This window comes from Cinclus cinclus, chromosome 6 (genome assembly GCF_963662255.1).
Source record: "Cinclus cinclus chromosome 6, bCinCin1.1, whole genome shotgun sequence".
In the NCBI taxonomy this organism is placed as follows: domain Eukaryota; kingdom Metazoa; phylum Chordata; class Aves; order Passeriformes; family Cinclidae; genus Cinclus; species Cinclus cinclus.
The window spans coordinates 23,995,927-24,022,308 of NC_085051.1; the positions used below are offsets into that span (position 1 = coordinate 23,995,927).

The 26,382-nt window shown below is 41.9% G+C and overlaps 1 protein-coding gene across 1 annotated transcript in view; it reads left to right on the forward strand.

Moving 5' to 3' along the window:
- Positions 1-26,382, forward strand: part of LRP4 (LDL receptor related protein 4) — a 77,467-nt gene that overhangs the window by 22,744 nt on the left and 28,341 nt on the right. Inside the window, exons 2-3 of the mRNA XM_062495364.1 lie at positions 15,105-15,251; positions 25,958-26,074. Coding sequence (XP_062351348.1) covers positions 15,105-15,251; positions 25,958-26,074 — 264 coding nt within the window. The remainder of the gene's footprint in view (positions 1-15,104; positions 15,252-25,957; positions 26,075-26,382) is intronic.

The following is a 26,382-nucleotide window of genomic DNA, read 5'->3' on the forward strand; positions in this document are numbered from 1 at the left end:
TACTTGGAAGAAGAGACTGACTCCCATTTCATTACAACCTCCCTTCCGGGAATTGTAATGGTCTCCCCGAGCCTCCTTTTTTCCAGGCTAAACACCCCAGCTCCCTCAACTGCTCCTATGACTTGTGCTCCAGAGCCTTCTCCAGCCTCATTGCCCTTCTCTGGATGTGCTCCAGCCCCTCACTGTCCTTCTTGTAGTGAGGGGCCCAAAACTGGACACAGCACTCAAGGTGTGGCCTCACCAGTGCTGAGTACAGGGAGACAAGCACTGCCCTGGTCCTGCTGGCCACGCTATTGCTGATACAGGCCAAGATGCCATTGGCCTTCTTGGCCACCTGGAAATACACGCTGGCTCATGTTCAGCTGCTGTCAGCCAGCACCCCAGGTCCTTTTCTGCTGGGCAGCTTTCCAGCCACTCTTCCCCCAGGGCTTCATGGGGTTGTTGTGACCAAAGTGCAGGACCTGACACTTTGCCTTATTGAAGCTCATGCAATTGGCCTTGGCCCTTGATCCAACCTGTCCAGATCCTTATACAGAGCCTTCCTGCCCTCCAGCAGATCAACACTTCCCCACAACTTGTCTGCAAGTGACTGAGGGTGCTCTTGATCCCCTCATTCAGACTGATAAAAGACAATAAACAGGACCAGGCCCGATACTGAGCCCTGGGGATCACCAGCTGGATATAACTCCAGTCACCACCAATCTCTGGGCCCAGCCATCCAGCTGGTTTTCTATCCAGTGAGCAGTGCACTCAACTGACCAATGAGCAGCCATTTTCCCCAGGAGAATGCTGTGGGAAACCATGTCAAATGTTGTTCTCAAGAGGATGTAGATAACATCCAGAGCCTTCCACTCATTCACTAAACAGGTCACATTGTCATAGGAGCTTTCTGAGGTGGAAATTGCTCATCTTCCTTTTTTGTCCTTCATCTTTGGTCTCTTCATTCAGAATGCAAGTTGTGTCTTCACTGGCCTGGTGCCTTCACAGGAAGCAGCTGTCAAAGGGGGGACTCTTAATGCTCAATTCCTGTTGGGAAAAGAAAAAAAAAGTCAAAACATCACCTTTAAACTCTCTCTATGTAGACATTTTTATTAGATCAAGGGTTTGATTATTCAAGGAATAAGAGCATTATGCTAAGTCCTACAATTCATCAGTAAAATGAAGAACAGCATGAACAGACAGGATCTTGCATTATTTTCACTGCATCCTATTTATGAAAAAGAGACTGCTGCAAAAGTTTTTCCTGCAGACAGCTGTGTACCACTCCCTTTGAGAACATGGGATCTCTCAAGATCCTATCAAGGGATACTGGAAATATTTGCTGACTCTCAACTGGCCAAGGATGAGAGCCAAATTTCATGGTAACTCAGCATCAGTGTAGCCCAAGGAATCAGGAATGACAGTATCCTGAGATTCTTATTCTGTATTTTGAACATGGAGAAGGATGGTAGATGTTAACCACTGTAGTGCAAAAAGCCCTGAGAGCAAGTGGGACTTAAAAAATTATTCTGTTCATGCAGCTAACTGTGGAGGGGAGGGACGGGGGGAGTCGCTTCTACACAAAAATCTCCCTACTCTTTGGTCACTTCTTAAGTATTCTTGTTTCTCTTTCTGCTGTTCATTTGTGGCTTCCCTTCCTCTTCCCCACCACCTACTAGTCCTGCTGCAGTCCTTTCCTGCAGCTCTGTTAACGTTTAACAAATTTCCCTCCAGTTCCTATGTTTCTTTTGGCTGTAGCTCAAGGCAAACTCCCCAGATCCAAAACTAATTTAGGGCTCTGAGCAACAGTAGCATTTAAATGTTGGCTTTGTGCCATCAGGCGGGCAGCCTCTTCGCTGAGAAGAAATCTAATTCCAGTGTTTATTAGATTAACAGTGGCCTCAGGACTGGACTTCCTTCTAATGTTGTCCTTTTAAGAATTGTAAGGCTAAGACGGGAACTTGGAACCCCCAGGAGGAACCCCCAGAATCCCTTAGGAGCCTGGCTCTGACCTCTTTTTTTGGAAGCAGGACTTGGATCTGACCATTTGGGTCAGATGGCATAGGGGAGCAGACTGGTGAGGGGAGCAGGCGGTGTTGACTTCCCAAGCAGTGTGTGTAAATCCTTCCATGTTTGTGCAGTAGTGGCTTTGATTTCCTTCAAGTTTGTTTTAATAAGCTCTCTGGGGTAAGAACCTAGGTATGGAAGGGCAAATTGTGCCTCTGCTTAAGAAGTGGACTGGGACTGGGTGGGATCTGTTTTAATTTCTCAGTTTGGCCACAAGCTCTTTGGGAAGTCACTTAAGGCTCAGGTTTCCAAGCATGAAGACTGCCTGTGGTGGGAGGTATGAGTATTTTGTAACATTCAGAGTCAGGTCTAAGTCCCTTAGCCAGCTGTGTAATGATAGCTAAAATGTCTAATTTTCTACTGATTTTAATTGACTTAGGCACCCAAATACTCACAGTTTTGTGCTGTTTGGCTTCCATTTTTTGCTCCTGTATTGAAGATAATGTGTCTCATCGTTTTAAGAGGTGTTAAAATTGTTCATTAGTAAAAAAAGGCAACTTGACACTGTAATAGTAGAGACCACACACGTACCTAGAAAGATGTGGTTCCATGACTGGGCCATTTTGCTTTTTGTGTATCTTCCTCCGCGTGCCTCAGTGCTGTTGCTATTATTTAATAGAAAGTGAAGCCCAATGTAAACAGTATGAAACTGACTGTAAGGGATTCTCTGGTGCTTTATACTATTGTGGTTAATTTTTCTAGGGTGTGAGTATAAATGAACCGTGGAACTTGCAGGTTTGTAGAGGCAGCACCTGAGACTTCCAGTTTAAGCAGAGGAAGAGTTTTATGACCATGTTCTAAGTCTTGCAAAGGAGTCTGAAGTCCAGATGCTGTGGGAGGTATAGGTCGGTGCTTCATGGGCTGCCCTGAAAGCAAACAAATGTGGGTGGGCTGAATAGGGGCTGATGTACAGTATAGCTGCCCTGCAGTAACCCCAGCACTGACATTCTTGTTCTTCCTGTTGGCAGTTCTCTTGGAACTTATCCCACCTGAGCCCATAAAACATATTTGCATTAAACTTGTAGTTTTGAGTGCACGTGTGTGTATATGTATGCATATATATATATATATATAATATATATGTTGCTGGTAAAGGTTTCTTTTTTACTTTTAAGTTAATCCAATTCTCTGGTAGGCAGCGTAGTTGCTGTGATGTCTCTGTGGTTGTGTGGTACCTCTCTCTTTGCCAGACCCAGCTCAGTTCTTCCAGCTCAATCTGGCTAGTTAATAATTGCCCCTTTGCCCCTCATCCTCTGAGGGCAACATAATATCATGTGTGGAGTTAATTTTTAGAAAACAACAATACAGAACAACTCTCTTTGTCCCAAGATAGCTCCATTTATCTTGTGGCTTGTGCTTTTGAAGTCCTCCTGCCTATGGGATTGCAAAAATGAGCTACTGCCTCCTTATTGCCACAAAACCACATTGTGTATCCTATCCCTTCCCTGGAGGACTCCTCTGCTAAGCTGAGCTCTTGTGGTTGGCTTCCCAATCTCTTGTGTGGCAGAGCTGGAAAGCTACAAAGCTCAGATGCTCCACTGCTAACATGAGGGCATCTTTACAGAAGACCAAAATAAACTCCTTAAAATGATCTCTCCATAAGAAAACAGTTACTGTCATGTCCAGGAACCTGGTCTTTTTTGTATCATGCCATAATGATGGGAAGAGTCTGAATGTAGCCTACAAAAGCCAAAATGGGCTTTTTTGGAGCCAGAGTTGATCTCTTTGCACCATGTGCCTGGAGAACTGCAGTCCCTCTAGAACCTAAGGTTCCTTGAAAAGGACAACTCTTCAATGCTTTCACTTTTACATTCTGAAAAGAAGTGTATGGCTGTCAGTATTGGTATGTTCTGGGACTGGTCAAGACAGAAGTCTTGAAAAGGTTAAACGAACAAAAGAGTTTTCTGGGATTTGGAGAGAAGTTCTGGAGGGTGGAATACCCTTACAGTGCCTGGAGCATCTGAATGATGAAAGAAGCTGGCTGATAATTTCCTGTGGGACTAATTTAGAGTAGTTCAGAGAGCCAATGCCAGGCAAAACCTTGAAGACAGAATAAAAATGGCTTTGAAATTGTTCTGAGCAAGGTTATGGGTAATTTGTAAATCCAGAAAGCACTGGACAAGCACTGATGCAGTAATTAACAAAAATGATGAGTGGTGTGAGAGAAGAAGCTAGAAACTCAAGGAACTTCTGAATTAAAAGAAAGAGGGTTTTCCTGTAGTCTTTGTAGTGAGGAAGTGTCTGGATTCTGAATTTTGTGAAGCACATTTATCCTTGCAACCCAGATTGAAAAATGCCACTTCTGGTTTTTCTTGGATCCCTGAAGCCTCTGAGCACAACTTCTCAAGCAAAGATGGCAGTGGTGCTTCCTCTTTTTAGCTGCCATCTTTTGACCGCTTCATTTTTCTTTTGCCCCACCTCGAGACATATTAGCTGCTCATGCAGATAAATCAGTACAGTTTACAGCCAGCAGATTAAAACAAAATTGCATTAATTTCAGTTTATGTTAATGCTGTGGCTTGTAACTGGTTCCTTAATAGCCTTTGTTATGGTTGGAAGCCATTAATGTTCAACACTATATGCAAACAGGAGGATGCATATCTCTACTGTATGAAACTGAAAATGGAGCTAGTTTTTCTTTGCTTTTTATTTAGCTCAATTCATATTTAGTTAGTGGTGAGATGACAGCTGTGTCTCTCAGCTGTGAAGCAAGGAATTCAGTGAAATCTCAAGGATGCTTGGGGCTTGGAAGAGGACATGACAGGAATGGAAGCAGAAGCAGAATAAATGTTGGAAAAGTACTTTGATTGTTTGCCTTAAAAGTTAATATTTGAATTACTTAAAATAAGAGAATTGAAGAGGGAGGAATGCATGTATTCAAATTAAATCTTTATTTGCTCATGTTGTAGTTATGAGTGACAGATGCCAAGCTGGTTTTCATTAGGTCTTGTAGGTTGCTTGCATTCTTCTCCATTCAGTGAGGAGGAAGGATTGCAAAGCTTCAGAATTTCTGCAGTAGCTTTGAGATTCTGATTCTTTCTGGTTGTTTCTCAGAAGTGACAGAGCATATCCTTACTGTGACTGTAATAAACCTTTGGTGTTCCTGTAGCTGAGATAATGTAAGGACCACTTTAGGATAATTACTTCAAGGATGAGAGAAATCTGTCTATGAAGTAATGGAAAAGTTAAAGGAAAGCTCACACAACCTAAAATACCAATATTTTCTGCCCCGTAACTGGGAAAACAAAGTCCAGTGTTTCACCTCCATGAACTTCGATACAGCAGAAAGTTTCTGGCTGTTCAGTGACCTTCATTCATAAGTGCTGTCATGCTAGTGAAACTCAGAGGTGACTGTACTAGGTGAAATACATCAGAAGTACCCTTTTCCTGTGGATTATTTGCTTAAAACAGCAGGTTGCTTCTCTAGCTGGAATTTAGTAATTTTGAAAGTCACCTGGTAATGTTTCTGCTGTTGTGCTATTATTTTCTAAATTTTAGTGTACTGCATGATTCATGATAAATGAAAATTGTTTGCAACATTTATGAAACAGGAAAAGGTAGAGCTTGTTAGTGTGTGGGTTTAAAAAAAAAAAAACCCAAACAACACCACAGTGAAAGAAATGGAAAGTTATGTGTCTCATGTTGCTGAAGTGACTAATTCTTGCAAAGCATGATGTAGGCTTAAGGTAGTATTTTAAGGTGTTTGTCTAGCCTGTGTGTGTATTCTGAAAGGGTCTGAGTCCTGTAGCTCTGCCTGTCAGGCCCTTGTGGTCCAGGTAAACATTCCCCCAATGTTTTAGGTTGGACAATGATGTCCTCAAGGGATGTTATGCAGTAACCTTTTATTATTCTGTCCATTTCTGTGTGGACAGTGGAGAGTATTGCATTTCTGTTTTAATGTGCTTGAATGGAATGATCCTGCATGGCAAATAATTTAGTGCTGAGGTAAGTCCCTTGGATTCTTTGCTGTAGTTCTCTATTGACATGCACTTACACAGGAGCTTGCAGCTATGTAAGAAAATGCTGCTTCATGTTAAAAGTAGGAAAGCATGTTTCTTGATGGCATTCTTCAGGTATCACTCTGCACTTCATAATATAAAACGGATGACATGCTCTCTGCTTGAGAGAGAAGATCTACAGGTACTGAAATGCCAAGACTGAAGGCATGCTTTTAACAGTAACATGAAAAAAAAATTCACATGATGGGAAACAATGTTCCTGTTCCTTGGAATCCAGGTTTAAAGGCAGGGAAAATGATTTAGTGCACAGATAAAATATAAATTTGTGGGTTAAAGGTATGCAGGAAGCTCAGTTAGAGCCTTGGAGGTAAGCAGAATGTCAGAGGTAGCATACTGCAGCTCATGGCTTTCTGAGGTCTTTGCACCTTCATAGATTCTTGGTAAAACAAACAGATGCTCCTACTATCTAGTGCTTTTGTACACATTGTAGAGAGAGTGGGAGAACCATCATAGCAAATTTTCATCTTTTGGAAGGCTCAAAGACTTTTTAAAAAGGGCTATTTCTGTTGACATAGGACATGTCTGAAGCAGGCTAATACGGTGCTTGGTTTCTTGGATGTCAGCAGTGTTTGACAGACATGTGGAGCTACAGAACAAAACTAGCGTTCTCCCGCCAGTTCCAAATGTTTTAGGGAACCTTGTAGTTACAGAAAGGACATTTGCCATTTAATGGATATTAAATATGCAAAATGTATCACTGTATGGTAACATTTCAGCAAAAATATCTGGAAATTAGAGTTGAAGTGTTTACCAGGTCCTTATGAAGTGGTTCTGGTGTTCCCAGGAAAGAACTGCACTGGATTCTGTAGAATCGGCTGGGAGAAAAAGTCACAAAATGGGTCAGGTTGGAAGGGACCACAATAGGTATTCTGGTCCAATCCCCTGCTCAAGTAAGGTTATCCTAGATCACATGGCACTGGATTGCATCTAGGTGGTTTTTGAATATCTCCTGTGAGGGAGACTGCACAACCTCTCTGGGCAACCTGTTCCAGTGCTCAGTCACCTGCCCAGTAAACAAGTTCTTGTGCTTGAGTGGAACCTCCTGTGCTTCAGTTTCTGTTCACTGTCTCTTGTCCTCTCAGCACCACAGAGCAGAGCCTGGCTCCATCCTTTGACACCCTCCCTTCAGATACTGATGTACATTGGTGAGGCCCCTCTCAGTTGTCCCTTCTCAAAGCTGAACAGGACCAACTCCCTCAGCCTTTGCTCATAAAAGAGATTCTTCATCCCCTTAATCATCTTTGTAACCCTCCACTGGACCTGCTTCAGGAGCTCCATGTCTCTTGTGATGAGGAGCTGAGAGCTGGAGACAACACTGCAGATGTGGTCACTCAGATACAGCTTTCTCCTGTCTAGCCTCGCCTGTTAAAATTCCTTGGTCCTTTTTAAATAGTTGTCATTTAGCCTGATACTTCATGCCTACTTTTGGACAAGAACTTAAGGCCGAGATTTTGATGCGTTTAACATGCTTTAGTGGTTGAAAGGTTCCTGTTTCTATACTGAGACTTCATGTGTTGTCCACCATGAGCTACTTCCATAGGCAACGAAGAAGTTTCTCAGGAAACAGGATAATATATTTCCTATTCAGAAAAAAACTCACAGAATCTGTAGTTAATGCCCTTTGTCTGATTTCAAGAACTAAATAGTCAGCAGGGAATAAAAATATACCATGTTGGTTCAGGCTTCAAACAGAATCTTTTTGGAGTTTTGAGGGAACTGTGTGCCATAACACACTTTCGATAAATGTTTTGTTACTGTAGTTAGAATATGTTGCTTAATTTCCCTGTACAAGCCTCAGTATGTGCCTTAATCTTGCACTCCCATTTCTGCAAATTGGGAGAAAGTTTCTTCTTGCATTATGTGACATTTATGCATAATTAGCTTAAAGTAATTTTTTTGGCTGTCATATTGTGTCATAACAGAAAGCAGTGGCTAGTCTTTTATTATTGCTCCTTGATTTTTCCAGGCATTGCTGCATCGCAGCCTTTTCTATTAATTTGTTCAATCTGTGTCAAATTAATTTCCACCAGATGCACTAGTTTAAAAAAATATTTTTTTTAAAGGTTGAATCTTAATTTCCTTCCCATAATTCTAATCTTCTAAGGTCCCTTCAATATTATTTCTTTTTCCTCTGTTGTGTTTGGAGCTGAATATTTCCTATTTTGGTATCATCTGCAGGCTCCTTTAACTTGATATTTATTCTTTCTTCCACATCATTAATGAAGTTATTTAATGGGACTGGATCTAATGCTGATCCCTATAATACTTACTAGCTATCTTTACCCCCTGCAGCTTGATTTGCTGCCATTTCTCATTATCTTTTGTTTATGGTCCTTCAGCTGACTTTTTTGATCTGTGTTTGCTGGTAACCCAGCCAATTTGAATAAGATTTTCATGGCAATAATAATGCACCCTCCTTTCAAAGACTCTGTATATGTAGAAACAGATTAAACTTTAAGCCTCAGTACATTGTGTTGGCATAATAGTAGTATACCCACTTGTAGAGGGGAAGAAGTAATTTTGTCAAGTTCTGCAGAAGATACAGATAGAGTTAGGATATGTGTGTAAGGGTCCCAGTTGCAGTCACATTGATTATTGAGAGGTATTAGTTTGTGACTTTAAAGTTTTGGGAGAAGGAACTGTTAACTATTGCTTCTTAATACTTGGGTCTTTTTCTGGTCAAAACAAATGCTTCTTCAGTATTTTTTTTTTCATAGCTGTTTCTGTAAATGCTTTCCTATTCCCTGGGTGTAGGTAGAGGTTTCCAGTGAGATTGCTGGTCTTTAATTCTCTGGGATCAGAATTCGGATCCAGAGACTCAAGCATGTTTTTAAAGGCCTCCTATTTCTTTCCTCATGCAGTGTTTCTGAAAATATAGCTTCTGTTCCAGTCTCACAGTAACTCAGGTCATACCCATTGCACCAGCACTCAGTGTGCAATTTATTGCACCCCTTATTTTCTTCAGGTCCTTTTTAGCAGATGCCCTGTGGAATTTGTTTTCTTTATGCTTTCTATTCTTTGTGCTCATATTAAATGTAACATTTTTGAGGTTTCAGGTGTGTAGTTGTGCGGTTTAATATGGTAACTGAAGGTAATTGTGCTTGATAATGTGCCTCTCCCTAGCACTTTGTTCAGTCACATGTTTAATTGAGAACCAGCTGGTTCAGGATTGAGGTATCCCTGCTTTTTCAAATTGAAAGAAGTACTTCTAGGACTAGGAAGCTTTCATTCTCACTTGGAGACTGCCTAAGTAGGCACCATATTCCATTACCAAAAAGCGGTAACATCTCAAGTCTCTTCTCCAGTTCATGTGGTTTTGTTGAGGGTTATGTCTTTTTTGTCTTCCTTAACCTTACCACTATTACACACTTCCTCAAACAAAACTGTAACAATTCGGTTTAAAGCTTTGGAAACTTTTGGATTGTTCTTCCTAGTGATGTTAACCTTACTCTAGGCAGGCTTCAACAACTTGAAGACCATGTGGGTACCCAATCAGAACTTCTTCAGATGGTTCTGTAATGGGAGTAGAAAAGAAGAGGTAGCTGTTGGCTTCTATCAGTGCATGGTGCCCCTTCTGGCATCAGGCTGTTGTGCTGTAATGTTGCCTTTGCTCTGTCTGCCAGCAGAGCTCTGAGTTTAAACAATGGTCAGCAAATCCCTCTTCTAAAGCTGGATTAACTGTACTTTTTCCTTCAGTGGAAACTGCTATTTGGGTAAGAGAGGAATCCAGAATTTTCATTTTCCCTCAAGACAGGCAAGCAAATAAAGCCAAGCTTCTTTGCTGTAGGAATTCAGGGAAGTGCTGGATAAAGAAGGAAAGTGTATTATCTGAACTGTGCTCAAGATTATCTGACATATCCAGCATCTGCCCTCATCAAGGTGTGTGTGTGATGGCAATGCAAAAGTGGCCTGGCCTGGAAGTGGAGGAAAAGGGATAATTGTTATCTGATGCAGATATTCTAGCAACAGGTGGGCAAGATCTTAAGAAGGCTAATAAAGACTATGCTACAGAATTCACTAATTTTAACCCCAAGTAAACCATCAGATGCTCATGGATTCTTAAAATACAGAGGAAAGAAATTCATTGCATGTGTTGAAGCCAGGGCAAAATATTCTGACGCTTATTCCATATTTGTTAAAAAATGCATCTGGGGTACCCTTCCATGCTTTCTCCGTGGAAAAGCCCTACAGCCTTATGCCCATCACTATTAGGACTCTAGTGCTCTCCTTTCATCCTTTAATTTCATTAATGATATTCCGTTTCATTTACACAGTCCTGGATTTCTTTTTCCCTCTTTGTTACTCTAAGTGTCAAATGTGTCCTGTATTTTCACGCTTGTTTAATATCCACTTATACCTTCTGTCCTTCATCATTTTTCTGTCATAGAGTTAAAATTATAAAAGATGGTATTATCATATTTTTTGGTTCTGTCTCTTGTAATAATGAGGTTTGCAGAAAGATCTCTGCCTTCCATTAAAGGTCTTCTGTAGGCCAGAATTAGGTGCCTGTCCATGGAGGGCAAGAAACCCATATCCATATGTTACCCAGTGCTGGACCAAAAGAATGACTGTTCTTTCCAGAGGCTTCTGATTCTAAGCTGGACAGTCCGCAACTGTAAATAATGCCAAATTTGTTTGTAGTTCTGGCTTTTCTAAAGCTATTGGTACTGTTTTCCTTGCAGTATAGAAGCACTTAAGGGATCCTTAAGTATCCCTTTTTTAGCTGTGCTATCCTATATTACAGGTACATGAAGAATCTGAGGGTGTTGCAAACAAACTGATGGTTGTGAACTTCCTCCTGCTGATTTTAAAAATAATAGTAAGAGGTTCTGTATTAGGATCAAAGGGAAAAGATACAATCAACAGGGTGGTGTGGAGTGGGAGTCTCTCTTACCTGGTTCTTGATACCTGGATAAAAGAAAATTTGGAAAGGCAGAATGGCATTGACCATTGAAGCCGGGATCTTTTGCAGTTGTTCATTGAGGAAACTTCATCCATACTTGAATATGATACAATACTGAGAGTGCTAGAATGCCACCAGAGACTGACAACAATCTGTTCATCTCAAGAAAAGATGCTTTTTACAGTGAGAACAGTCATGCTACCTGCCCATTACTTCCCCAGAGACATGATAGAGTCCCATCACTGAAAGTTCTCAAGATGCAACTGTACAGGGTGCTGGATAGTCTCATCCTGCCTCCATTTTCCACGAAAGTCTGGACCAGGTGATTCTTTGAGATCCTTTCCAAACTGGGCTGTTGCATGACTCCATGTGGAATCAACATTCCGTCAAAGGTTGAATTGCTGGAAAATAGTGTTAAGAGCTGCCATGTGTCATTATTTTTACTGAAGAGGGAGTGGGTTAGAATCTTTCTTTTGGAATAAAGCATGCCATCAGGACTGTTTTCGCCCTCCACCAGAAATCTGCTGTTTTTTGTAGTTATCCTGTCTACTTAAGTTTTGTTTGTATTATCAATGTTTTTATGAATCTGTGGCAAATACAGGGCTGTAACTCTGAGGTTGCAAGTGACCTTATCAGCAACATGAAGCTTTGTATATTAGATTTTGCTTTATGAGGCTGTATTGTTTGGTCTAATGAAGAGTTGCTAGGAGGCAAGTAGAGTAACAACCTACTGTTTAAGCAGCCCTGCCCTTGCTCCCTCCTGCCCCCCTGCCCGCCCCCCCGAAAAAAAACAGATATGCAGAAATAAAAGGATGATGATTGACTTGTGCTTTTCAGCCAGAAATGACAACTGCTTTGTCAACTTCAGACAAAACTACATTGATCCTAACTATTGTTTTAAGAGGGGTGGGGGCAACTCACCCTTCCTTAGGAGACATTTTATGTATCAAATATATATGAAGATGTGGAGGATATTTGGAAGGAATCTGAAGAAACTGAGTGTATGATGCTAAATTTAAGGTGATGGCAGATGTTAAGTATGAGGCCTGTGTTTAGACTGACTTCCTGTTTTTAAAATCTAGAGGTTGTTTGTATCCTTTGCTGGAAAACTGTTTGGTTACTGAATCCTGCTGCTGTACATCTGGAGGGAAGCAAACTGCAGTGAAGATGGTTTTTTGGTTGTTTATACCCATGGGCAAGTGAGAATAGGAAATTTTTGTTGTGGTCACATGAGGGATCAGGAGAGGCCATGAAAATTGAGTGATCTCAGCTCAGTATGTGGCAATATCTGTTAAGCTTTTTTGTATTGTCTTGTGTCTGTTGCATTGCTAAAATATGTCAGGGTTTTGCCTCCTGCAAAAGTGAAAATATTTTTCAATACAGAGTTAGTGAAATGTCCAAACCTGCAATGTGATGTAAAATTTCAGGAAAAATGTTTGTCATTACTAAGCCCAGAGGTGCCTTTTGTTGTTCCTGCTCCAGAATAATGTGTAGAAGTGCAGTTAAATATGTCCACTTTGGTTGTTGGTCCAGTTTCCTGAACAGCAAGCACTGATTTCCACCCTGTCCTGGACCACTGACTATCTCGGATTGAAATGTGACACTGGAGCTTTATACGAGTGTTTGGTCAGCCTTCTGTCTCACACTCCCAGTGTTTAATGAGAGTTTGAGGTAAGAGAGTAAATCTTCTGCTAAGGCTTCTCACACCAAGTGCACCACTTCCGCTTGGAGTTGGAAAAAACCACTCTTCTTTATCCTTCCTGACCCTCTACTGTTACAGATACAGTTACAGGGTAGTGTCACTGGAGCTCTGAGCACGGGGAAGTGATCATGGGACACCAAAGGTGAAATACTATTCACACTGAAATCATGGAGAAAATTCCTGCTGCCTTCAGGTGTGCCAGCTTTCATTCACCTTATTGTTTTTGCTGGGAAAGGCTAGCCATCCAGGATTTGCTTCTGAAACTATTCGTAGGTTGAAATCGGTGTGCTTTCCCAACAATCATGTGCATTACTTGGCAAGTGCAAAACCAGGGTAGATCATGATTTATAATGACTAGAAGGTTAGTTCCCCTAAAGGTCACAAATCACAAACCATTAGATCTGCAAAGGTTGCAATTCAAAATAGTTAAGCGAAGTGTGCTTACATAACAGTTCTACAGACACCAGCTAGTGCACATGAGAGTGTTGGTATCTGGGTCATAATGTGTCCTTCAGCTTCCAACAATTTCAGTAGCATGGTAAAATCACAAAGCATAGATGATGGAACATAGCAACTTTAATGAGGTGAGAAGAACAGATTTAGTGTGTGTGTGCTTATATATAACCTAATATTAGTAGCAGCTTTGAAGTGAACTGTGTGTTTGACAATACAGCAGATTAAGTTACAGTTTGCAGACTGGGACAGCTGCTCTAATTCTTTCTTTGCTGTTGCAGAGCTGTACTGCCATGCTGCTCATGGGGAGGGCCAGAAGAGCTGGTGAAAGGATTAAAGAACAGATCTTCAGAGGAGGGGCTGAAGGAGCTAGGGTTGTTTATCCTGGAGAGGAGGCTCAGGGAGCCCCTATCACTCTCTCCACAGCTATCTGAAAGGAGGCTGTAGGGAAGTAGGTGTCTTTTCTCTCAGGTACAAAGTGACAAAATGAGCATAAATTGCCTCAAGTTGTGTCAGAGGAGGTTTAGATTGGATATTAGGTAAAATTTCTTCACCAAAAGGGTTGTCAACATTGGAGGACAAGCTGCCCAGGGAATGGTAGAGTCTCCATTCCTGGAGGTATTTAAAAGCCGTGTGCATGTGGCACTTAGAGATACGGTTTAGTGGTGGACCTGTCATTGTTGGGTTAATGGTTGGACTTGGTGACCTTAGAGATCTTTTCCAACCTAAATGATAGCAGTCGTGTGTACTACAACAGAAGAGGGGTATTGGAGCTTGAAGTAGCTGGGAGGAGTGTTTTGGGGTGCTTTTGAGGATAATGGTAGAAAATTACTTTGGCAAAGGTAGTTTAAACAGCAGCTGCTTTGACTGCAATATACAACTGGTTCTGCCTTTTTAAAAGAAAACTTTTTTTTTTGGTGGGTGGTTTTGGTTCTTCTGAATTTCCGTTAGTTTATTTCTACTAGTCTGAAATGTTGCATATATGATGAAACGCTTTAGTTGCCTTCTGGCTACATCACCCACTTGCTGTCCTTGTGAGCCAGCCCTTACCCTGGCCATACTTGGAAATTACTCTGAAGATCTGACCACTCTGCCTTCTTCCATTCCTTATTCATGTCCTGTTCTTGTAGCCTTTATCCCTTATTATATCAGATGATAGCTGCTTTTCTGTTGTATTCAGTAATATTTTGAGATGTATGTTTTGTACTAAACCTTTCAAGGGTAACTTGCAGTGGACACAAGTGAATGAATAAAAGGTTTTTATGCCCATGACAGACTGAATAGAAATCGCACAACCAATTTGTTCAGTTCAGCTTGGAAAATAGTTTGTAGTTAAGGCCTTGCAACCTGCAGTGTAGCATTTGCGAGCAGGCAGCTGAGGCTGGCAGAAAGCTCTTCAGCCAGTTTTGTGCAGAAGAAACATAATTGTAATCCTTTTTCAAGGAAGTGAATCCCCTCTGAAGTTAAATCTTTGCTTTACTTGCACAAGTGGATGTCTTCATTGGAAGGAATTCTGCTGTTGAAAGAGTTCCAGAATTATTACATCCATTTTGTAGATACTGCTTTTCTCAATTTGAATGGAAAATACGGAAATTATGAGGCTTGTTTTTTCTTTTTGCTTAGATTGATACAGTTTATAGTTAATCACAGATAACCTAGATATATGAGTGAAATCAATGAAACCAAAAAGCCTGAAAATAGTTCAGTATGTATGTGATTATCACTTGGGCCAGGTATTTCTCTGTAATTTTTTCCTTATGATCTATTGTTTATCTAAGAGCTTTAGATTTGTTTGTATTGTAGAAAGAAGGAACCATGCAAAAAAATCAGCATGTGAGGAGGGTGAATATTTTCCTTTTCAGTCAAGGGATGTGTTCATACACAATAGTGTGTACATAGAAAAATTGATGTCACTTTGTATTTAATGTTTATACTAAAACAGATGGGATCTCTTCAAAACATTTTTTTTCTTTGTTTGCAGGTATTACAAGTAGCACAGAGTGCTCCTGTGGACGTAATCATTTTACCTGTGCTGTCAGTGCTTTTGGTGAATGCACATGCATCCCTGCTCAGTGGCAATGTGATGGAGACAATGACTGTGGGGACCACAGTGATGAAGATGGCTGCAGTAAGAATACCTTCCTTGACTTGTGTTTGAGAAAATTTAATATCTTTGTCTCTGCAGGTGCTTGCCTGTTTTACAGATCCATTCTACCATTTGCATGACAAAAGTTTTTGATTGTAGATGACATACTTTTGTCTGACTTGGAGTTTAATAAAGCTATTGTCTTCTGATATAAAACACAGTGGAAGCCCGACTTCGGCTTTTTTTTTTTTTTTGCAGCTGGTTTTAGATGGTGGTTGGACATGAATATGCTAGAGGGAGAGGAGGAACAGAGAAAAGTACTTCTTATTTTTCCACCCTTGAAAAAGCACTATCTCTGAATTAAATTACATGATTTTGCTGTAAATATTGATGGAAAACATGCAATGTAAAGAAGTGTATTGAGGGTGTCTGCCCTCTTAAGTAACATTCTAGTTTCTGTCCTGGCTCCTGTAAAAGGAGGGAAAGGTAAACACTGAAATAACATTCATTCATCTTGGGATCTGCTGAGAGACATTACCTTGCAGGTACTGTGTATCTGCATAGTGAGAACTGATGTGAAATATCACTCTGAGTGGGTGTAGCGTGATAGAGATGAACAGAGAAAGCCTCTTTTCCTGTAGACACAAGTAAGTTCCTTTATTTACCTCATCTCTTCAGATTCCACAGAGCATGTCACAATTGAAGAGTGGGAAACAAAGGCCTGGTCTCAAAGTCCTTTCCTAAAAGTTGCCCTAGAGCGGAAAATTTAAGGCTCCTGTCAATGGACATGAGAGAGAAATTTATCTTCCTCTGCTGGATCTTTCTCTAACTTCCCTGGTTTCTGCTGTTAATTACTGTATCTAAAGGAGCTTTCCTAACTCTTTAAACATTGTCTTAAAGAATCTCTTCTTCCCTAAATGTGGGAGATGTTAACCCGGCTTTGCAAAAATTTCCTTCCTTCTCAATTCTTTTTTAAAATTTTGCAAACATTGAGCAACGTAGAAGACCTTGAGTCACGGGGAGATAAGGCATATCCAATAACTAAGCTGGTTTTACTGCCTTTTTACTAAGTACAGAAGAATATTCCTTTTTTTTTTTTTTCTGGGTTTGGTTTGGTCTTTTTTGCAGGTAGGTGAGGAGATTGGGGGATGCTGGTGGAATAGTTCTAACTTTTTTTTTTGTGGGCTCAGTAATGATTTAGACAAGTGACTTCTTGATGTGATTTTCTTTGTAATTCAACAGCTTCCAGCACCAGAAATTTCAAGCTAAGCAGGCATGGTCGGACTTGAGGGTGGGAAAGATAAGATCTTCCATAGAAACTAGCAGGAAGTGCTAACAAGAGTTTCTTCGTACAATGTATGCTTGAACTGTGAATCTCCTTGCCACAAAACATTGGTTCTGAAACTTCAAACAGCAATTTGACAAGTTTATAGATGTATAATCCACCAAGGGCTGTTAAAGATGAATATGTCACCTCTTGTTTGGCAAGTCTTTGTATTGCAAGTAGAGGCAGATTTTGTGTTTTGAGAAAGAACATTTATTTTCATGCTACTTTCATCCGCTCTTCTCTTGGTGTCTGGCTGATGCATCGTGTCACTCTCTGTGGCCTGAAAAAGAGGAACCTTTTGGTCTTGCATAATAAGATATAATATATTAAGGAGATTTGACCTGTATCTCTTTGAGTAGAAGCTGTGCAAACTAGGAAGCAGTACTGAAGTGTGAGCAATCTGCTGATAGTCTCAGGCACTGGAGGTTGGGAAGAATATAGAATAGAGGTCGACATAGAAGAGACAGTATATAAAGTGATGCAGAGAATGTGGGAACTGGGGTTGACTTCTGCCTTTCTAAATTTACAGTTTCTAAGAAGGTTGGCCACTGCAGTGGAGACAACAAAAAAATTTCTATAAACACATTGGCAGCAAACGGAGGGCTGAGGAGAGTCTTCACCCTTAGCTGAATGTAGAAGATGACAATGTCAGGAAAATGAGAAAAAGGCTGAATTACTTAATGCCTTCTTTGCCTTAGTCTTTAATGCCAAAACCAGTTGGAACTGGGATACCCAGTTCCTTGAGCTGGAACTCAGTGACAAAGTTCACTAGTGAAGCCTCCATAATCCAGAATGAAATAGTTAGCAACCTGCTATGCTAATAAGACACCCACAAATCTATGAGTCCAGATGGGTTGCACCAAAAAGTAATGAGGGTGAAAGAACTTGCCAGCCCACTTTCAATCATTTAGCAGCAGTCCTGGTTAACTGGAGAAATTCCAGTTGAATGGAGATTGACAAATAAATCTTACAAGAAGAGTTGGAAGGATCATCCAGGGAACTAAAGGCCTGTCAGCCTGACTTCAGTACCAGGGATGGTCATGGAGCAGATCATCCTAGTGCCGTCATGCAACATGTGTAGAACAACTAGGGATCAGGCCAGGAAAATACTGTTTTACAAAAGGCAGGTCTTGCTTAACCAACCTGATCTCCTTCTATGACAAGATGACACACACTTAGTGGATGAGGAAAAGGCTGGGTCAATGGGCTGAGACCATTTGTGCAGGGTTCAGCACAGTGAAGTGTCAGGTCCTGCCCATGGGTCACAGTAACCCCAGGCAACATTACAGGCTGGAAAGCTGCCCAGCAGAAAAGGACCTGGGGTGCTGGCTGACAGCAGCTGAACATGAGCCAGCGTGTATTTCCAGGTGGCCAAGAAGGCCAATGGCATCTTGGCCTGTATCAGCAATAGCGTAGCCAGCAGGACCAGGGCAGTGCTTGTCTCCCTGTACTCAGCACTGGTGAGGCCACACCTTGAGTGCTGTGTCCAGTTTTGGGCCCCTCACTACAAGAAGGACAGTGAGGGGCTGGAGCACATCCAGAGAAGGGCAATGAGGCTGGAGAAGGCTCTGGAGCACAAGTCATAGGAGCAGTTGAGAGAGCTGGGGTGTTTAGCCTGGAGAAAAGGAGGCTCGGGGAGACCTCATTGCCCTCTACAACTACCTGACTGGAGGTTGTTGTAGGGTGGGGATTGGTCTCTTCTACCATGTCTGAAGTGAAAGGATGAGAGCAAATGGCCTTAAGTTGCACCAGGCAAGGTACAGATTCGACATTAGCAAAGAACTTTTCAGTGAAAGAGTGGCCAGGCATTGGAATACATCGCCCAGGGAGGTGGTGAAGTCACGGTCTCTGGAAGTGTCTTAGGTGTCTGGATGTGGCACTTGAGAATATGTTGGCTGTTGGGCTAGACGGTCTTGAGGATCTTTCCCAACTTTGGTAATTGTGTGATCTTATTCTGGATATAAGTTGTGCTGTAGGTCTCTGAAATTTAGTGATAGAGGAAAGCTAGCATGTGCAGAGAAGGACAAGCATGTACAGTAGGCTTGACAAGATGGAAGGGGAGATAAGGAGCTCCATTTATACAGACTAGTAAAGTGATTCAAAGGGAAGGACTAGAATAGGGGCTGCCTTTTTACATATTGCATCCTGGTAGAATAGATACAAAGAGAACTTTTTCAGCTGACGGCCAGCAGTACTTGAGTGCAATTTAGTGGAAAGAAGAAAGCAAAAATAAAAGTCAACATTTCTGTAGCATCCTTCACCCCATTGCTTAAGTGCATGACTTCAGTGCACAGATGTAAGGTTGCATTGGAGGAGCCCAAGGAATGCTTACTTACCCCTTTAAGCCTGATACATCTTGCTCCGAGTGGCTGCTCATTATGAATCCAAGTATGGTACTGTTCCTAGGTTGTAAGAACTAGATCAGCTCTACAGTGCAGGTTTGTGGTAGTTGTCTGTGCTGTTTCCTGTCTTGCTTAGTTATTTATAGCACCAAGCTTCTTTGCCAGAGCAGGTTGGTTGCTAAATCCCTCCCTTCATCTTGGCATACATGAGCCTTTTGAAGGTGTACTCGTTTGTGGAGTTAACCTTCCATTTTCTCTGCTTGCTGACTGTGCCAAGGATAAGCAGGGCAGCAGGAGTGCAAGAGCAGGGGTGGGGTTTGAGCCCCTTGGAGCAGCAACTTGAACTTTAAATCAATTTAGGCTTATCACAAATCAGCAGTGATGCACATAGTACACGAGAACAGTTGGTTCACTAATTTTTTTTTTTCCTTCCCTGGCGTTTGTCTGCAATATACATAAAGTTTCCTGGTTGGAGTGAAATTTTGAGCTTCTCTGTTTTGAACTTGATTTATGGTTTTATTTATTGACTGAAATTATTAAATTTATTTTAATACAAATACTGAGCTAAAGATTTTGATTGTTCTGTTGAAATCATCCAGCATGCTCCAGATAAACAAAAGGCCTACTTAAAAAAATGCTCAAAAACCATGGGGCTAGTCTTCATGCTGGAGTGGGCCCAGTTGTTTTTCCTGACTTCTGTACCTCAGTCTGCAACCACTTCTATGGAGTCTTCTGAGATGCTAAAGCTATTAAGATTCTTTTCCAGAAATTGTATGGATGTGCAGCTCTGAGTTTTATAGGCAGGAATTATAATATCACGTAGATGTCTCAGATTGGAAGAGTGAAGAGATGTGTTTGCAAGGAATCCCACCTTTCCACAAGTCTGCTGCAAGATAGTTCTAGAGTTACAGGATTTTATTCTTTCTTCTGTGAATGTCCAAACTTTCCAGAGAAGTAAAGCTGCAACCATACTTTTTTAAAGTGTACTCTTCTTTTGTGCATCATATGCTCATATGTATACTGTAAGCCAATACAATGAGAAGAGTGAGTTCTGTCTACTTCCTTGGGAAGAGGAGAGGAAAATGGGAAGACGTTGGACTACTGGACTGTTACAAAGCAAGACAGTGAAACAGGCTGGGGGTAAATGTGAAAATTACTTTAGCAAGTCAAGATTCAGTCTTGTACCTGTGTCTTTACAGCATACTGCATATATGCTTGAGTAGTTGATTGGAGTTTGCTAAATTCTGTATTAATGCAATTTTCTAGCCTTGAATTGATAATCTGTCATTTTGGTTAAACAATAACCGCTTGTAATGCAGTGTGTAGTGTAAAAAAAAAAAAGTAAGATACTTGGTAGTGAGTGGAGCTACAGCTATGAAAAACAGGACCAGACATGGGAAACACTCCTTTTGAAAGATATTTTTAGTTTTGAGATAAATTCTTAAAATATGGTGTGTTTTTACTTCATTTTTTAATATTGTTTTGCACACTGTAGAACAAATTACCACTTCTTGAGTTGGTTGCACTCAACTGGATTTTTCCTCAACTGTCACTGTTTCTGCACACCCCAGACACCTCAGATTTGTGTTGGTATCCTTGGAACATCTGCCTCTCCATAGGTATTTTCCATTGTTTCTGGGAGAGCACTGCTTCTACTTACCTGTGACAGAAATTGTTCTCCATGCAAATTTGAAGCCCTGCTGTGATGGAAGCCAATTATTCCATGATATGTTTGCTTCCTGCTCTGGATCATGTTTACAAGCCAGAATCCTGTAGTAATAATAGCAATAAGCAACCTGCCAGCTGTCATGCCAGCTCCATAGACTTTGTCTGGTGTCAGCTCTCTGGCTTGCTGACAGTGTCTGGCTTGGAAGCCCTCGTAGCACATGCAGAGTAGTTCAGCTGCCTTGTGCCAGCAGAGACTGCTTTGGCCTGTCCCTAAGGAAAGCCGCATGCAAGCAGAGGAATGGTTTTCATTCTGCCCTCCTGCATGCCCTTTGAAGTCCTGTGTGGTGTGAATGAGTCTTACTTCCTGTGGCAAGGGCGAAAGGACAACTGAGTAAACTTAGCCTGAAGACTGATGAATAGCTTCTCATAAGATACACCAAATCTCCCCATAACCATCCCCCAGAAGAGCCTTCTTGCTCTGAATTTTGGATCTGTATCATCCTACTTGTAAATGTGCTACTTTTCGGAACACAGACTTGCTTGCTTAGCTCCATGCACTCTTGTACGATACTTCTTCATTTGAAGGGACTGAAGAAAAATTTATTTCTTTTGCCTAAAGATTACTGAAAATTATCTGTTGTTCTCATCTCATGAAGAAATCTACGCAGTTCCTGTTGAGCTGCAGCTCATTCAAGCCCAGTACAGGGTCTCTTCCTTGCCAGACAGGACCATCAGTATAACCTGCTCATCAGCCCCACAACAAAAATTTTTAAGGTGAGGTTACAATAATATCACAGGTCTTTTGTTAAAATTAATGGAAACTTTGAAAGAATAATTTTCCTTCTGCCATTCACTTAATCATGAGTCTTGATCTTAGATTCAATGGCTCAGATGAAACTTCACTTCTAAACATCGTGTTTTAAGAACTAGGAACTCCTGTCAAGAGATCAGTATTCTCTTGAGAACACAACAGTTCCATATCTGCAACTTTGTCGTGTTACTGCGCCTGGAGTATGTGTGTTTCCTTTAAAAGGCTCCAGAATTAATGCAATGCCCCCTCAGGCAGAGTGATTGTGATCAAAGGGCTGTGAAAGATTGGATGCTGATAGTATTTCAATTTTTTTTTCTTTTTTTTTTTTTTTCCTTTTGACCGGCAACATCCTTAAATATAGTTCAGCAATGCAGTAACATTTTGTTATTCTGGAACTAGATTTTCTAAAATGGTTGTTAGTAAAATGCAATGTCTCCTTTTTCTTCCTGAGAGTGCACTAAGATCCTTTGGTTTTGTCCCTGGACTTTTTGCCTGCTGTGCTGCAGATCTTAGCAAACAGATCTGTTTGTGGGTATGTATATGTTTATACACATGCATGAGTATGAACATAGCTGAGGGTCAGGCTGTACTTTTCTAATGTAGGCAGTGTGATTTTTTTGTTGTATTTATTTTTGAAATTAACTTCTCATTCTTCACGTGAATGAGAGTTTGTCTAATTAAGCAGGCAGTATTGTTCAAGCCTCTCTGTGTTCCAGAACGCTGAACACCAGTTGTTTGCTGTCCTTGGGTACAAAGTAACCTGCTCACCACAGGCAACAGGGATAAAGTGTTCAAAGGACAGTGGGACATGATTCAGTCTGTGTTTCACCTTATAAACTTCCCTTTTCCCCCACCCTCCCCCTTCTCCTTCTGCTTGGCAATAAAAGAGTGTCCTGTGTAATAGGAGTTGGGAGAGGGGGAGGAATAGCAGGCTTATGATAGACCTAGCTTTGCTGAAACATTGGATGATGTCCAGTGTGACCATGCAGAGGGATGAGCTCAGGGAAATGGTTGGAAGTTCAAAGGCCTTTCTGTATTGCTCACTGTCAGTTGACAGATGTGCTCTCTGTAGCTGTTGCTGCCTAGCCTAGTTCTTCCCACTGGTTCCCCTTCCTTGGGTTTGCTCCCCATCCTGCCTCTAGCTCTGCCTGGGGAGGCAAGTTAGTCCCTGTTTGTCTGGGCATTTACCTGCCTTCAACTCCATCCTGGGACTTGCCTTTACTCATCTCTTTTAGGAAAATACTGGTTTTTTTGCATTGATGTGGAGAGATCAAGCTGGAATTGAGCAGAGAAGGGGGTTTGAGGCTTAACTGTATTTATTGTTGGCATAGCCTAATCCTGCTGTGAGTACTGGTGAAAGCATGTTACTGCAATCTATGACTGCTTTCTTATCAGTGGAAGTGGTGCCCATCAAGGACTTGCAACTGTTCCAGAAAGTAATAAGTACCCTTCTTTTTACAGGTTGGAGAAGAGGGCTAAAGAGGCAGAACTGTCCCAGGGTCATGTATCAATATCAAACTGGGATGAGAATATGGGATTTCAGTTTCTAGTCTTCTTGAGGCTAATCCAGCTTGTCCTCCAGCAAGATGAAGAGGTCTTGTTCTGCCTCTGTCAATGAAAAGAGTTCTTGCTGCTTCATTTGTATTGCATGTACCTATCTTCTGATTATGGTTTTAAAAATTAGCTATATGAGTAAAATCAATACACCTACCAGACTGTATAGTTGTTCCATTGTGTCAGAACAAGACATAGTGGTTGGTGGTTGAGTGTCATAAGTGTGACCTCCTAACTTTTGCATTCCCTCTTAACTTTGAATTTCCAAATACTTTGGATATATTTACAACCGTACTAAACATTTGCTGTGGGCTAGTGATACGGCCTCGGTGTTAACTCTGTAGAATTAAAACTCATCAAAATATGAAGTAATAAACGGCCAACAGAAGAGCTGATTGGTAACAACTCTAGAGCAAAGGGCTGTGCAGTGGGACTGGAACCTAATGTGCTTAGGACAAATAGAAGGAAAAATTAATGTTTTTGTGTCAGCAGTGTGCTTTTCAGTGGGAGGAAGGGATTGGGAAGGCAGAGCTAGGAAGAGGGGGATTAGAAAGAGATTACCCCCATGTGAAAACTGTTCCCAGAATTTCTTGCATTTTCTTTTGAAGCGTCTGTTTCTGACCATTATTAGATTTAGGTTACAAGTTTATGTGGATCCTTGTCCTGATCCCATTTGCAGTTCCTCTGCTCTATGAGACATCAGCTCTCATTCATTAGTTTAGGTTTTTTGGTCCCAAGTGGGTTTGTGATTTTTCTTGCTCCTTTAAAGACCACCTGTAGAAGATTTAATTCCACCCTGCCCCCCACCCCAGTGTTGTCTGGGCTAGCACACACTTGCTCTCTGCTGGATTGGGGAATTTGGTCCTCCTTTGTATATGGCAGTCCTCGTTTTGCTCTCTTCTCCTGTGCTTAAAGCTTGATTTTTTTATCTAGGGGGAGTATGAAATTGGCTGAACTGCTCCCTGTAGGGGTGGAATTTCATTTTACGCTGTTACCTCATGAAGGGATGCAGCAGTTCAGTGGGATAATGGTATCCGCTCTGAACCAGTGCTAATGGCTTAACCTCTGGGAGCCTGAAGAATTCTCCCCTGGAGAGTGAGCATGCAAATTCCCTTCCAGGTGGCTCCTGTGCAGTTCTTTGGTGATTAGTCATGCTAAAGCATATGCTGGGAGGATGGTCTTAGTCCTGAAATTGCAGCTGAGGCCAGGAAAGGTTTTCTCAGCGTGCAGTGGTTGGAAGTTGTGCTTAGGAGGAGAGGTCTGATCTGTGGGACTGGTCGTCTGAGTCCAAAAATATCTTGGTTTTCTTTGGAAGTAGAGTTTAGAAAGTGGAGAGTTTTCTACTTCTACCTGCCCTGAGGAAGAAGAGGAAACTCCTCCTTCATTTTGCTGCAGCAGCCCAGATAAAGTGCAGTGTAAGGAGAGGGGTCAGGTATTGGAAGAGCAGGGTGCTGTCAAATCTGTAGAGAGAAAATAGAGATTTTTGTGCTTCCCTCTCCTTCATACCCCTCTGGGGTCTAGAAGTAGCTGGATATGAGATGGATAGATACCTGCATGGGGTAATCTGGACATGATGGGAAGGACCTTTTCCTAAGGGCCAGTGCCAAATTCTTTGAATGTTGAGAGCAATTACATCTGCAGTGATGTCCTCAGATATAGAAATGCCTGCCGCACTACAGGAAGAGCTGAGAAGATGAACCAGATTTGTGGTTATAAAAATGAACGTTAGAGAAAGTCTGAATTTATCTGGCCTGATATATTCTTACAGAGGAGGGCTTTTATGATAGGCTCTTGGTGAAAAATGTTGGAGGACTTGCTATGGAGAGCAGTGAATGATTTATGATGTATAATCTATGCTTCTTTAACAGGCCACTGGCAGCAGTCCTGGGCCAAGGGGAAACAGAGGGTTGAGAAAGCTGGAAAAACTGAAAATGTGACTATTTGTTCTCCTTATTAAATCATCCTCCTTTTGTATGTGGCTGCTGTCTTCACCTTCCTTTTTTACCCACCTCCCTCAGCTCTCACTCCCACCTCCAGGATAGTGTTGGCAGGAAAGTGAGTAGCAGCATAGCAGAAAAGGGCTGGCCTGCCTGGTGACAGATGGGAGTTGCTGTCGGCAAGCTGGGCTGGGATGAAAGGGTTTCAGGCAGTAGCCTTTCTAGCCCTCACCCTTTCACACCAACGAGCAAATGCTGTTCTTTGGAGAGCACACCTGTCAGGAGCAGTCTTGTGCAGCCCCTTGCCTACCACAGCTGGCAGCACTTAAAAGCATAAGCCTCTTGGGGTTGAGTGTTCCTCTCATCTGTGGGGGAAAGAACAAGGCTGATGCTCCCCCTTGAATTCCAGCTTTGTGGCTCCAGGCCTCTTCAGACACTGTGGATTTGTGGTTCCACTCCATTGCAAGCAGACTCCTGTGTAGGCAAGCATCATCCCATGTCTGTCCCTTTCTTCCATTCTTTCTGGATGAAAACCTCGAGCAAGGTTGGTACTCTGATGTCCGCACCTGAGGTACAGCAAATTATCCCCAGCAATGGATTCCTGCCTCTCATCTTCTCCTTGCAAATTTCTTAGACAAAAAACCTGACAGAGTCCCCATGGTGAAACACACTGTAGCATGTTACTTTGTAAAGTCAAAACATTGGTTCTGATAGTTCTCACTCCAAGGAACTTGCTCTGTAATGGAAACTTGATAGACTGCCCTGAGAAGCATGCAGGAACGATGTTGATAGTTTAATTTTGCTTGTTATAAAACAAGTGCAGTTATGGGAGGACAGCAGGCTCAAGGATGAAAGAGGAAAAAAGGAACTCATTGGGGGAAGTGTGACAGCTACTTTATTGTGGAAAGGTCAGTATTTCTCTGGGGAAGAGAGACTGCCAAGCTGCAAATTTACCCTGACACCCCTCTAAGGAACAGTTCTTCCTGATGACTTGAAATTTTGTCTTTTATTTCTAAGAGATTTAGCTCTGCTACCTCAGGAGGGACAGAACTTTGTTTTGAGGAAGATAGTTGGCTGCAGCTCCATGAGATGTTTCTTTGCTCTTTCAGTGCTGCCCACTTGCTCCCCCTTGGACTTCCACTGTGACAATGGAAAGTGTATCCGCCGATCGTGGGTCTGCGATGGAGACAATGACTGTGAGGATGACTCTGATGAGCAGGACTGCCGTAAGTCACCTCTCTGAGGGAAGAGGGTGGGTGCAGTGCCTGCCTGCTGTGACTGGGCAAAGTTGACCCTTTTTATTACAGGAATATAAGAGTCTATCCACTGAATTGGACCTCTGGCTTGTAATAAACTATATTCTGTGTGTGACAGATGTGTGTACCTGTAAGCCCTGCTGTCTTGGCACCTGGCTTGCTGTTCAGCTGCCTGTCTTGGAGGAGGGGATGCTTCTCCATCCAGCTGTAGAGCCGTTTATGCCCTGCAGTCTTGCTAGTTAATGTCCCATGAAGCACTTGCCTGAACTGGGCTCTTC